Below are 13,574 nucleotides of genomic sequence, written 5' to 3'. Positions count from 1 at the left end.
TGTGCTGTGTAGTTGTTCAACATCCATAGTTTAAAATAAAACCTCAAAAGTGAGGAATAAATAGAATAGCAACCTGTGCATGTTTTACCAAACGAAGCTAACAACGATGTGCGGAGTGGAATGCAAAATTCAGTACCTTTCCCCATCCTGTCTCACGGCAGAGATTTAGTAGTAGTATGTTGTTATCATCAGGGTCTCTAACAGGACGATTTGATGTAACTCACAGGCCTCTTTGTTTCTGTTCAGATAAGCTCTGACTCAAAGCAGCCATGTGAAGTGGGAATGTTTCTCTTGCTGCATGCCAGGAGAGCAGTGCCACTTAAGGGATGGGCTGCTGGAGCTTTGAAAGAGTGCTCTGCTCAGCCAGAACTTTGGAACCCGCTACCAGATGATGAATAAGGATGACAAACAATTTCGGTGAGCAAGATCTGAGCTCATCATGACAGAAACTGAGAACTGAGCTGAGAATTGCAATTATTTTAGGAATTTGCACAGAAATGTGATCTCTTCCATTAGCTTAATGTGTGTTGCTTAGGACTTTACTCAGCATGGAGTAAAACACGTGTTCCAGGACATGGAGGACTTGAGTTCAGTGCATTCAGCAGCAGCATTGGTTTCTGGTCAAACCTTAAACCTTGATGAATATATCAATAGATAAAGTTGAAATCATGAACAGGTGCATTTTTTGCTCATTCCCAAATTAGGAATGTACCTTGAAGTTAATTGGGTAGATTAGAATAAAGATGAGAACAACAGCACTTATGCTACTGTTGCCAAAAACAGTATCTGGGTTTCAAATGATAAACTGCAGAAATGATAAATGACTTGGAGCTGTGGCATCTTAAGGAGAAGGAGTATTGGCAAACTCTCAATCCAGCTTGAAGCTGAAGTTCCAGTCACGCAAACCTGTCTAGGATGATCTGTGCTTTGCTGTCACAATGGAGGGGAATGGCATCTGTTGTTACTGCAAAGATTACATCAGCTTTCCATCAAAATGGATATGTAAATGCTTTCATTATCTCAAAACTTTTCTTTTGCAGCTGACCTACCATCTCAATTTACAATAAAATCATTTTGTAGAATAAATTGCTGTTTTTGGCATCCCACCACTGGTCTCATTGCTTTCACCAGCTCTGTGAAGTGACGTGCACCTACCAGATCTGTGCCATGCAAATCCACTTTTCTGTCATCTGAGTTGTTCTCTTCCTATCCATGTTAAAGATTTATATTATCATAGCTATTAAAAATATGTCACTGCTATGACTGCCATCAGGGTTTTGCCATGCCCTTACTCCTCTTCTCTGTTCTCCTGGCATGCTACAGTTGTGGCTTTTCTATTAATTTAGGGAAAACTTAGGGGATGCGTTAGGAATATGAAATATATTTTGTGGACGCTTCCCATTCCTATGTAATTATTTTGGAAGAGAAGCTATTGGATGCTTTTTCTCCTTGTCCTTTGCTGATGAATGCTCTGAGTCTATCAGAGAACTTACAGTGAAAGAATAACGTGTGCTTTTGCACCTGCTTCTCTGTATCCTTTCTTCATGTGGTTTGCCTTGGTTGGTACTGAGCAGGTAAAGTTATGGGTTGTGGCACAGCTCAAGATTTCCAGATGTGCTCATCTTTTCAGCAAATTCTTGTGATGAGGTTGCAGCTTTTGTACTTGTCTCTGCAAAGCTCAACTGTTCCAGGGCTTATGGGGAACTTAGCTGAATCCCTGCTAATTTGTTCAGGATTTAGAGTTGGTTGTGGTATTTGTTGCCATAATGTGGTTTTCACAGCTGTTAAATGGGCCTGAGTGTATGGAGTTGATCTTTCATCTGAAAATTATGTAGGCTATTTACAGACTTACACATTTTAATCACAACTGTTAGCTGTAGTATTTTAGGCCACTTCTATGAATTCTGATTACAAAATACTTTCTGCCACTCTCGGTACCAACTTCTGGGGGTGTGGAGCTGAGATTTGGGAAGGTCTTCTTTTGGAAAGCATCTGTGCCAGCATGTTTTCAGTGGAGGAGGTGGCAGCTTAGGATGCAACTTGCTGCTGTGGTGTGTTTGGAAAGGATTCTTATGAAAAAACAAGGTGGAAAATGTATGTACAAACTTCTCTGTTAATACAAAGAAGCTAACTAATGTTTTCTATAAGCAACAGCAATGGTAGATGGAGTCAATGGCCTCAAAAGCTTTGGCATGTGAAGTTGTTAAAAGTGGTGTGCCAAAAACACGTTCTTGCACAAATGGCTTTATCAAATGCAGTACTGCTGGGGTATGAATGGAAAGCAAAACGCACTTTCATCTGCATTCTACTGAGAAGCAGAATATTACTGCTAATAGTAAATAGATGGATAGTAGCATTTCTAGGCTTCAAGTTACTCTGTGAAATTCCTCTATGATTAAAGCTCCCAGGTGAAGTTCTCCAGACTTTCTTATTGTGCTGTCAGCAGTTCTTTTGTCTGCAGAAGGGATGTGCATGCAGTGCTTCTCCAGGAGGAGTGTCAAACCTGCAGCTGGAGAGCCCTGTCCAAGCATAAAGCCCCTGGCGTCCTCCTTAGAAATGCATTTCAGTGTCTTAGGGCAGCGAGGAAGAAAAATCTCTTTCCAGCACCAGGAAACCAAGGACCAGGTCAGCCTCAGTGCTGAATGTTGGCATGTTTGCTGCAGGACGTATTATCCTTTGGCCTCTGTTTATAGATTGCAGCTCAGCGTTTATGTCATGTTTTAACATAACCAGTGCTCATGAAGTAACTAATTTAACACTAGATCCTTTGTGTGCATACAGTTTGAAGTATCCTAGAGGAAATTGGAGTTCTGAACCACTGCATGCTTCTCAGGACGGTTCATTTCCCTGGTCTGTGCACCCGCTGCAGCTAAAGGTTACAGGTTTGCATTCCACAGATTCCAATACACCAAAGTGAATGCTGCACATTGACGTAATTTTGAGCAAAGAAACCTTTTTTTTTTTTTTTCATAAGTACCGTTAGACTTGGCAATGGCAGGCTGAGTTCAAGCTAGGTTTACTGACCTGACTTAAAATACTGTTTTAAACAAAGTTTAGAAAGCACTGTTGATTCTTCGGATGTGAGAACGGTTTGTGATCTGCAGCCAGCAAGCAAGGCAAGATTTGTAGTGGGGATAGTACCTTGTAATAGGCCAGCTGGTATTGCTGGGAGAAACAGATGTGTGAGCGTTTCAAGTCTCAAATAAGAACAGCAAACTTGAAATTAAGTACACACTAAGAGCAGTTGTTCATTTTCAATTATAACCTTGATTGTACTAACCAGTTAGACACTGAGGGTGAATGGGAGGCCAGTACCTGTGTAGCAGGGTGGGATGTTGACTGGTAACGTTTTTTTGTCTCCGTGTCTGAGCCAGTTACTGTCTCTGGGACATGGAAGAAATAGAGGTGCGCTGTGAAAGTTAGGTTAACAGACTGGTATTCTAGCTAAAGGTATAGTTGAACTTTGTTCCTATTCCAGCCATTTATCCCCACAGAAGACCCCTGGGCTGCTGCTGCCCTGCAGGAGGTGGTGCTGCAGCAGTGTCCAAGAAGCAGTCTGTGCAAAGAGCAAATCTCCCAGAAGGTGACTGTAGTGATCCCATTTACACTGTGATGTCAGAGGTGAATGAATGCGCCTGAGGGATCAGAGAGCAGGAGGGCAGGAATTTCCTGAGGTTGTTTTGGCACTAAAAACAACGTGACATCTACATCTCTGAAGTTTGTTGGTTTTAATATTCAGAAAAGGGGTGGTTTTCAAGTTGTGTAAGAGTCTGCAGGTCGAGACACAGAGTTTAAAGGTGGGGTGGTTGTTTTGTGGCACTAAAACTTATGTCATGTCTGCTGTGAAGCGATGCAGCGAAGTCGGAAATTGAATATAACAGCTCTTTGAGTGCACTACACTGACTCTTCCAAAGGAATAGCAAGATTATTATTGGTACAGTGTTGTAAAGGCAGTGATTTGAGCAGTAGTGCTGCTCAGGAGGTGAGTAGGAAGCTAACTTGTGGCTGTGTGGAAGCAGTCAGATCACACAGGTAATATTTTTGAATGATGTTAGAGTTTCTTTTCCTCTTATGCAGCACAGTGTATACTTACACATTTACTGTTTCTAAGCACAGAAGCTTGCCACACATTTAATCATTGTCACAAAACAGTGTACATGAATTGATAATGTGGTAAGACTTATTTTGTGCTGACTGTGACTGAGTACAGATGAGCTAAGTTACTTTGAGCTGCTTATAGGCTGGGTCTACAGGAATGCTTGTAGGTTAGATCTACACCTTAGGATCTAACTACTGCTGTCAGGGTGTATCTAATAATCAATAATAAGACAAAAAAAAAAAAGCATCATGAAATGATAATCCACAACATCAGACTTGAGGTGAAGTTGTTCTGTCTCAGCCCTTTACTCTTTCATCACCATGATTTACTGTAGTTATAAAAGTGCCCTCTGCAACTAAAAGATTAAAAAGGAGAATTGAACCCCTCTATGACCCATCTGGGCTTTAGCATGCCCATCTTTTCATGTGGAAAATACTTTCATCTTGTTTAAATTACCTTCTAAAAATATTTGACGTATTCACTAGCTTCTGAGCTCCAAATAACTGATGTCGTTTCCCCTTCCCAGCCCACCTCTTCTGATTGTTCTGAAAATAACATGCATATGCATACTGAATCCTTTGGCAGCACTGCAGCCTGTGTAGGAGCCACTTGTTTGGATGGTGGCACGTCAGAGGAACGAGGGGCAAAGTCAGCTACAGAAGTGACTTAACAGAGCAATATCCCGTGTTCATGGCAGGCACCCTGCTCCTGTAATAAATGTAAATGAATTTATTGCACATCACTGCCTTCCGCTATTTTGTTTTAAATTCTGTAACCAGATCAAGGTCAAGGAAGCAAAAGATGAAAGGGAAAGGAAGCCTGAAGAGGGGAGAGGCGGGCAGGAAGGGGAAGCAGGACGAGCAGTGGTTCCGAGGGGAGTCCGGAGGAGGTGAGCAGAATAGAGCTCTCAGATGGGAGAGATGAGCATTACTCATTCAGATGAATGGAGAAGGAAGATGCTGGTTGGTCTTCCAGGCATTTAAGAATTGGGAGAATCGTTTGCTTAAATATTTCTCTTTGTTTACTGTTATGTATTGGTGCTGTTTCCAAATGCTAGATCTGCTATTGGTAGTCCTTGTACATGTGTTCATCTTTTCAAACCCAGTTCCTGAACAGTGGTTCAGGGCTTCTGAGGTGCCAACATGCTGCTGTAGCTACTCAGTAATTCAGAAGGAATGGTATCCTAAGGCCATTCTAGAATATGCTGTTACAAGATCTTACTGCAGAGTTTTGGTCTGAGATGAATTAAATATGATTTTCATTTGATTCATGCTGGAGATCAAACAGTCTGGATCTTCAGATGCCTCTTGAGGTCAATATGTTTTCTTTGACTGAGGAGTGTTTTGCTTGTGCTTAACTTCTTCTTTTGCAGTAGTGTGAAATTTCATTTCAAATCCAAATGGCATTTATAGTTTTGCTCAAGTTTTATATATGTTAAGTGTTGGTCTGTTCTCTAGAATAGCTATTTTTCCTCTGTGAGAGGGTTTGCAGTACCAGAAGTGAAATCAAAGAAACAAGAAGCCCTGTAGAACAGGGTAGGCTCTGACAGCTGCTATTTAAATACGTGCTGCGATTTGTGTTAAGTTGTTCCAAATTTGCAGTGCTCTTTGTATCTGTAGAGCTGCACACGAGCAGTTTGCAAGAGTGATGCAGCTTTGTATACGTGTAAGGGGAAAGCAAAGGATGATGTGAATAAGCTGACTGACTCCAGGAAATAATCAGATCCAATTATGTTACTGATGTTCAACCACCAACTTTACCAGATGATGTTTCTGTATCATGTTAATTGTGTGAGTCACATAGAACACAGAAGACTGCATGGAAGCTTGGGGGCCTTAAGAAGGTATAACATTACAGCTTGTTTTTCCTTTACAGTGGAGTAATTCAGAAAGTTTGAGTGAACATATGAACTTAGTTAGGGTTGGGTTTGGGTTTTTTTTGTATGCTCTATCCTCTGCTAGTAGGGACAGCTTTGGTGGCCACAGATGTTCCCATGCAGGGGCAGGAGATGTCTAGGCATACTGCACTAGCATGGCAGAGTGTTTTTCTGTATCACAGAGGAACTAAGTCATGGATCAGCTTCATCAAAGCAGAGGCATTGTGGTTTGGGATGCAGATGCAACCTTACAACTCTGCCAGACTGTGGGGCTTATGGTCCCTTTTGGTCCTCCAGGACATTGCCCAAATCCCATGTGTGTGCTTCTACACATCGAAGAGAATTGGTCCCTAAGAAGGCAGTTTGTTGTTTTCTTTTTTGTAAGAAAGTTGCATTCCTTGTTTATTTTTCACATGCATAAAGCTGGGTTAGGCAATCAGTACCTGCCATACAGCAGTAAAGCAGAGCTATTGGCAACAATTATTTTATGTTTACTAGCTTGAACTCTGCCCTCTGAAAATTCGTGCTGTAGTTTCTCTAAAACTCTTCTGCTATTAAATGCCTTCTCTGGGGTATTTGCCTGTTTCTTCACACTTGTAAGTGGACCAATAAAATGTCTATTCTGCTTAAAAGAATGATTTGACACATTCTCCCAGGCTTAAGAGCTGTGAGCAATAGTTTCCTGAGTCCAGAAAATAAAAGTAGGGATTTTTTACACGGGTGATGGCTTCAAAGATGCTTTCTTTTCAGTGTTAGATACTTGTATTTCTCAGCTGTGCTTGGGGTTTGTTTTGACTGGACAGCAGCAGAAACGTGGAAGATGATATTAGTGATTTTGTCTGCGTCTTTGAAAATTACAAGTAAGTAATTGCATTTCTGTAGAGTTAATCCACTATACAGTCTGGATCTTAAAAGGAACAGTGACCCTAGAGAATTCTGGTGAATTTTCTGCGTGCAGTCTTACAATCATGAAGCCACTTAAATTCTGCTTCCAGAAATGAAAGTGACAGCTTTTCTCTTTGTTTTAGGCTACCCGTGATCTCTCATATGTGGAAAGAACGCTGGCAGAAAGGTGAAAAAATGGGTGTTAAAACATTCACTCATAATTCCCCTGCTCACAGTCAGGAGATGCTTGGAAAGCTAAACATGCTCCGCAACGATGGACATTTCTGTGACATCACCATTCGTGTCCAGGACAAAATATTCAGGGCTCACAAGGTGGTGTTGGCAGCCTGCAGTGACTTCTTCCGTTCCAAACTCGTTGGCCAAGCAGAAGACGAGAGCAAGAGTGTGCTGGACCTGCACCATGTGACAGTGACTGGTTTTATTCCTCTCCTGGAGTATGCTTACACAGCAACGTTGTCCATTAATACAGAAAACATCATTGATGTGCTGGCAGCAGCCAGCTATATGCAAATGTTCAGCGTTGCTAGCACGTGCTCAGAGTTCATGAAGTCGAGCATTTTATGGAATACGCCCAACAGCCAGCAAGAGAAGGTGCTCGATGCAGGGCAGGAGAGTAATGCAAACTGCAATTTTACTTCTCGAGATGGCAGCCTTTCTCCAGTTTCTTCTGAATGCAGTGTAGTGGAAAGAGCCATTCCTGTTTGCCGAGAGTCACGAAGGAAGCGCAAAAGCTACATAGTTATGTCTCCTGAGAGCCCTGTCAAGTGTAACACACAAACAAGTTCCCCCCAAGTGCTGAATCCTTCAGCTTCTTACCCAGAGTCCAGAAATCAGCCCGTAGACTCCTCCTTAGCTTTTCCGTGGACTTTTCCTTTTGGAATTGATCGAAGGCTTCAGTCTGAGAAAGTGAAGCAGGTGGAGAACTCTAGGACTTTGGAAATGCCTGGGCCCTCGGAGTCAAACAGGAGAATTGCAGATTACGTGACGTGTGAGAGCACAAAAGCCAATTCGCCCCTTGTGATTGAAGAAGACGTGCGTGTCAAAGTGGAAAGGTTAAGTGATGAGGAGGTTCATGAGGAAGTATCGCAGCCCGTTAGCGCATCCCAGAGCTCTCTGAGTGACCAGCAGACAGTCCCAGGAAGCGAGCAAGTTCAGGAGGATCTCCTGATCAGCCCACAATCATCCTCCATAGGTATGACCATTTCTGGGGTTAGGTATATGTGCAAGTAGATAAGTGCACACATAATAGTGGTAATTGTGAGGTTACTGGGGGAAATCTGCTCAAGTTCAAATTTCATTTTTGTCAAATTGTATTTTTTATCTATTTAATTAAATGTTACACATAAACCATGGTGGAAGTATGGGACTCAGAGCTATGGAAATAACTGTGAAACACAGCTAAGAGGGTAAGCCTGGTGGTAGACCTCTTGGTTATTCAGGAGAGATTGATAACCACATTTTACCTCTAGTTGCTTGACTGCAGAAGCAGAAATCTTGTTTGCAGTGGTATCACAAGGCATGAGCTCAGTTAAATTGTATCACCAAGTTTGAAAGGCTTATGGCTTATAGCCACAGAGGGACAGAATGGTTCTTTGCATCAGACTTGAAATCTTGTGTAGTCATGACAGAGAGCCTTTGTAAGAAGATTTGCAAAATAAGTTGTGGAACACTGTCATCTTAATGTCCCAGATGAAGGCAAAACCACACAGTCATAACACTGAGTATCTTTCCATTTCTGTGGGATTTGGTTCTCAAGTTGCTTCTTCAAATACTGCCAATTGCTGTGAGAAACCTTTTTCCACGAAGGACAATTTGAAGTTAGTTTTGAGTTCCTCTAGCAGGCTGGTGCTTATTAATAGCTAATATTTAAAGGTAGTTATTGTAATTATCTTTTTTTCTCTTTGCACAGAATGCATTGAATGGCTATTAGTAGGTCAGAAGGCAAGCGGTTTGCAATATATCTGGTTTAATTGCCAAAATTTTGCCCAAGCCAGCTATTTTGCCTTCAGTTAAGTGGCTTGACCTATGGTGTTTGGTAGAGTTTGTTTACTGAAAGATGTTTAATAAAGCCTATTTTATTAGAATACCATAAGGATGCAGAATGTGCTGGTCTGCTTCATCCAAGTAGTGTTTACATGAAAGACTATGTCAGTTAATTAAAATAAACTAAAATAAAGTAAATAAATGTAGCCTGCATAAATTCTTTTTCTTTGGTCAGCGCAGCGCTGTGGTGCATTCTCTGCAGGAATTGGAGCTGAGCGTTCTAGGCTTGTCTGTGTTGTTAAACTAGCTCAGGTAATCACTAAAAAGAAATGAAAATATCTTTCTTTTGTGCCATCCTTGAAGACTTCATCTTGTTTCTGTTCATCAGTTTATGTAGCTCTTGTGTTGACATGTTAGGTCAGTAATGCATTTTCCAAATCAGAATGTTTTATTTACTGCAGTGAGCGCTGTTAACCTTTTCTGAGGAGCAGATTTAAGCTAAGGGTTGCTAAATCTTTGTATGTAGCTTGACAAAATAGTGCATAGATTAAAAATTAAAAGAAAGTTTGCTTAATGGGTAGTTTCCAGGAGAAGTGGTCTTTGTTCAAAAACACATTTCGTTTGACTCAGCTGTTAACTCATTGTATGAGGAGCACAGAATAGACCTCACCAGGGCCAAGTGATCAGAGATGTAAATTATTACATCAACATAATTGTACCATGACAGACAAAATAGAGCAAGTACAAATGATGATTAGGTGAAGTTAAAAATAGTCTATCGAGTGAAAGGAGGGAATTTTACTAACTAGAAATGTCATATCCAAGAGCTTGAAAGAATAAACAAGGTAGAATTTCTAGACTGCAAAATCCTCTGAAACATACTGTCATAGCCAGGCACCTTGCTGTACCTTGCTCTTGCTGAGAACTGCTTTGGCTGTTTTCCTCATCTCTGAAATGATTTCTGTTGACAAGCAGCTTTACATGTCCATCTTGAAGAGGTGTTTGTTTCAAAGCTGCATGACGTTTGATGGGAAATCTTGCATTTTCTATTTCCTATTCTAGGGTTTGTACCACCGAGGTCCTATAGCTGACCATTTGTACAGTGTGGAATGGAAGATCTCAGGCCTTATTGATGATAATATTTAAGCTTAAAATGTCTGTTATTGGGGTTATTAGAACAGCATGTTCTTCTTTAAAGGGCTACATAGAGATACAGTATGCTAGCCAGCCCTAAATCTTCGATGTGGAAGTCTCTACTTGGTGTTTGAACGTTTGAATTAATATTTAGCAGTCTTTGCATAATATTATTAACTGTCCTGATAACAGTCTTTATTCACATTTTCCTATAAGAGAAACAATGCTGTCATTTTTAGCGCAGTTTGCATGTATCAGATATATGATAAGGCATGCTTTGTAGCTCAGAAGGCACTTTTTACCTCCCGAAGATGTATTTCTTCATGCAGTAATATAAAGAACAGTAAATGGAGGCAGCAAGATATGTTAAAGTGCAGCTTTCTCCTCTCTCAACAAATTTTCCTTGTATAATTGCATATATTTATCTCAGTGTTTTATAATGCATTTGTAAAAGTATTCTTGCCTTTCTGATATTGCAAAAAGCTCTTCTTCACTCTTTGTGCAATTTCAAGAATTACTCATTTGCAATTTATTGTATTTGGAGGCACTTTATAATACAGAAGATGTGAAGCGGGGCCTTGATAAATAAGTCATTATAGCAACAGTAATAGCTATGTCTGAGCAGATACTTTCATAACTCATTAACACAGTTTCCATTGGAGAGGTGAAGGCATAAAATTAAACCTATGAGGAATCGGGATTATTTTTTAGTTGACTTAGTTAAGTATGGCTTGAGAAAAAAGGATAAATCAAAATGGAATTAACTGTTGTAACTGCATAGATTGCATATTGCTGAATTTCCCAAATATAGTTTGTCAGCTCATAGGAACATTACAAAAATGGATTGTACTCGTGTTATTTTGAACCTGCTTAAGATGCACCTTTCCTCCCATCCTCCTATCAGTAGCCCCCGAGAAGGTTTGGGTTGCAAAAGCCTTGTGAAGTAGCAGAACTGACCTCCATTGCTCCTGAAGTCTTGAAAACAGATGAAATGTGCCCTTTGGGTGAAAGTAACATTTCTACTTCGCTCTGTTAGTACTGGATGTGTTTTATAAACTCTGGCTGCATTTAACATGGATTCTTTTCATTTTCTAGGTGTGCCAAATATTTGCCCTTTATTGAGTTGTCCATTTACTAGATAATCTGTGCGGAGGAGAAGTTGAAGTTGGAACACGTTGCTTCTCAGTTTTCTAAGTGATTTTCCCAAGATAATTTTAGTATCTCACCACCCAGGAGGCACTCACTCTCAGAGATTTGGCAAAGCAAGCTGTATGTGTATTTACCTCCCCCCTCAGCCCTTTTTGAACACATATTTGCATTAAATTGCCCTTTTTTCTTTGCTTAGGCTCAATGGACGAGGGGGTTACGGAGGGATTACCCACACTCCAGAGTACCTCTGGCGCTAACGCTCATGCAGATGATGATGATCGGTATGTACCAATGCAGTGTGCAAACTGTTCTGCAGCAAGTGGTATGTTGTAATTAACCTACCCAGCCCTAATCCCACAGTGTTCAGCTGTTCGTACATATACTTCTCTGTGTTGATCAAAGTACAATCAGTGCCTGAAGGATCGGATGCTTTAGAAGAATGTAGGTGATGAAAGTCAGAGTTTGCTTACTTGCTGCTTTTCATTTCCTGCCTATTTCCAGGCTACACTGGTGAAGAAAGATATTCATGTTTTCGCTGTTTCTTAATCACTGCTCTATATTAATAAATAATAACACAAAGATCTTTATTGTGAGACAGATACGGTTGTTACATGTGTGCTGAAGCTGACATAAGGCCACAAAAGGAACAAAATGGAATAGCTGATCGTGGCGTCCTCAGACATTTCTGTTGCCATAAAGCACAGAGCAGGCAGGGCAACCTTGTAGTTTTTTTTCCCAAACTTTCATTGTAGCTTTTTACCAAGATGCTTTACATATTCAGCAGCCTCTTGCTGTGTTGAGATGAGTAATTTATTGTGGGAATCCCTTGTAAGGGCAGGCTGGCTCAGAATGCAGAACTCAGATGGGTCTGTTTAGTGGAAGATGTATGGTGGTTCTGCTGGAGCAAAGCACTGCACCTGCAGTTGGCTTACAAGGGCGTGCACATTATTTCTTTGCTTTTGTCATATGTGTCAGGTATGGTGTATGGATAGCTGCTCTGTTTCTAAGCAAAAGTTTTAAAATATTGACAAGCTGGCTTTTGCATAGTGTTTTGTTAGACAAGTTGATCTGAGAAGTGCCAACCTTTGGGAGTTGTTCCAGAAACTGTGTCAAGTGAAACTCCATGGAGATAACTATGAAGAGCTGCGTTTTCATAGCTCTAAAATCTTCTCTGCCATTTCCATCTTAAACTGTCTCATCGTAGGATTAAATCTGAAGGGAAAATAACTGCCTAAAAATGATTATGTGTACGACAGAAGATTTTATGGATCTGCTAGAAAACCTCACTGTAAATAAGTATCCAACGCCTGAGGTTTGAATTGGTAGTAGGAACACATGTTGCATTCATTAGAGCTAATCCCAGTTTCTTTAAGTTGATTTTAAATTACAAAATCAAGTGACTTATGTATTTTCAGCAGTGATTTATTTCAGAAATTTCCCATCAAATTGTAGAACTTCTATGCAAACTGAGTGGAAACATTCAAAATATATAAAGTCCTTTTAACACTGAGAATTTCTGTCAAAAGATCACTTTCATGCAGACAAGAAAGAGTACTTACCAAAGATTATGGCCAGGTTTGAATTGTGATCACAGAATATCAGAACCATCATAAAACTTGCACATTGTTTCTGTAAAAAAAGAGAAAACTGGTAGTTATGGGAATTTGTGAAAATTTTAGACTCAAAACTAAGGTTTCCTGTCCAGTTAAATGAGTAAAATGATGCTTTCGAGTCATAAGACATTTTCTTTCACATATGTGTGTGTATAATGCCTGTTAGGCTGGGGCAGCGCATTGTGATAGGTAGTGACAGCCATTCAAGCACTGCACTTCTGAATTCTTGTTTCAAGCATGGGATGGGCACATCAGCAGGTGAATGCAGCCTGTCATTCACTGTGCAGCAATTGGGATGCACAGTCTAGGCTGCATTAAATGAGGCACCGCAGAGTTTTTAATAGAATCCCAACAAAATGAAAACATTCTTGATGAGCAGGTCACATGTAAGTGTGGTCAGTTTAACAGGCCTGCAGGGATCTGTTAAGTATGGAAATCACCATTTCACAATGATTTCTGTTACGTTCTTTCCCTGGTATTTCACTTTTGGATTCTGACACACTTTTCTGACAGCTTTGTAACACAGCTTTGGCTGGTTTAACTGTTAGTCTCTATATCACATTCATGGCTGCATCTAGAAAGAGGTTGCAAGGACAGTTATACAAGATTTCTAACATCCAATATAATGAGAGCCTCCACTTGTCTAAAACACTTGTTATTTACAAACAGAGGAGATTTTTAGGCTCACTGAGCATTCTGGCGTTTATATCTGCCAGTATTTAGTTCTACATCATTGAAGATGTGTGTAATCTGTGGGTGAAAAGGGGAAAAACTTGCAAGTAGTGTTCTGTATCTATCTTTGTATACATCTGTG

General features: G+C 40.5%; 1 protein-coding gene across 11 annotated transcripts in view; it reads left to right on the top strand.

Moving 5' to 3' along the window:
• Window positions 1-13,574, top strand: part of ZBTB44 (zinc finger and BTB domain containing 44) — a 64,561-nt gene that overhangs the window by 10,687 nt on the left and 40,300 nt on the right. For 9 of the 11 annotated variants that reach the window (XR_005841733.2, XR_005841732.2, XR_005841734.2 and 6 more), the window contains exons 1-2: window positions 7,025-8,073; window positions 11,344-11,428. Coding sequence is in view for 3 of the 11 variants with exons in the window: in XM_025143296.3 (XP_024999064.2) it covers window positions 7,056-8,073; window positions 11,344-11,428 (1,103 nt within the window). In the remaining 8 variants the exon portion in view is untranslated. Of the gene's footprint in view, window positions 1-7,003; window positions 8,074-11,343; window positions 11,429-13,574 lie in introns of those variants that run through there. The other 2 variants (XR_005841730.2, XR_005841731.2) reach the window with 1 other exon arrangement.

The sequence above is a fragment of the Gallus gallus genome, chromosome 24 (assembly GCF_016699485.2).
Source record: "Gallus gallus isolate bGalGal1 chromosome 24, bGalGal1.mat.broiler.GRCg7b, whole genome shotgun sequence".
Classification (NCBI taxonomy): Eukaryota; Metazoa; Chordata; class Aves; order Galliformes; family Phasianidae; genus Gallus; species Gallus gallus.
This window is presented reverse-complemented; position numbering and strand designations above follow the sequence as displayed.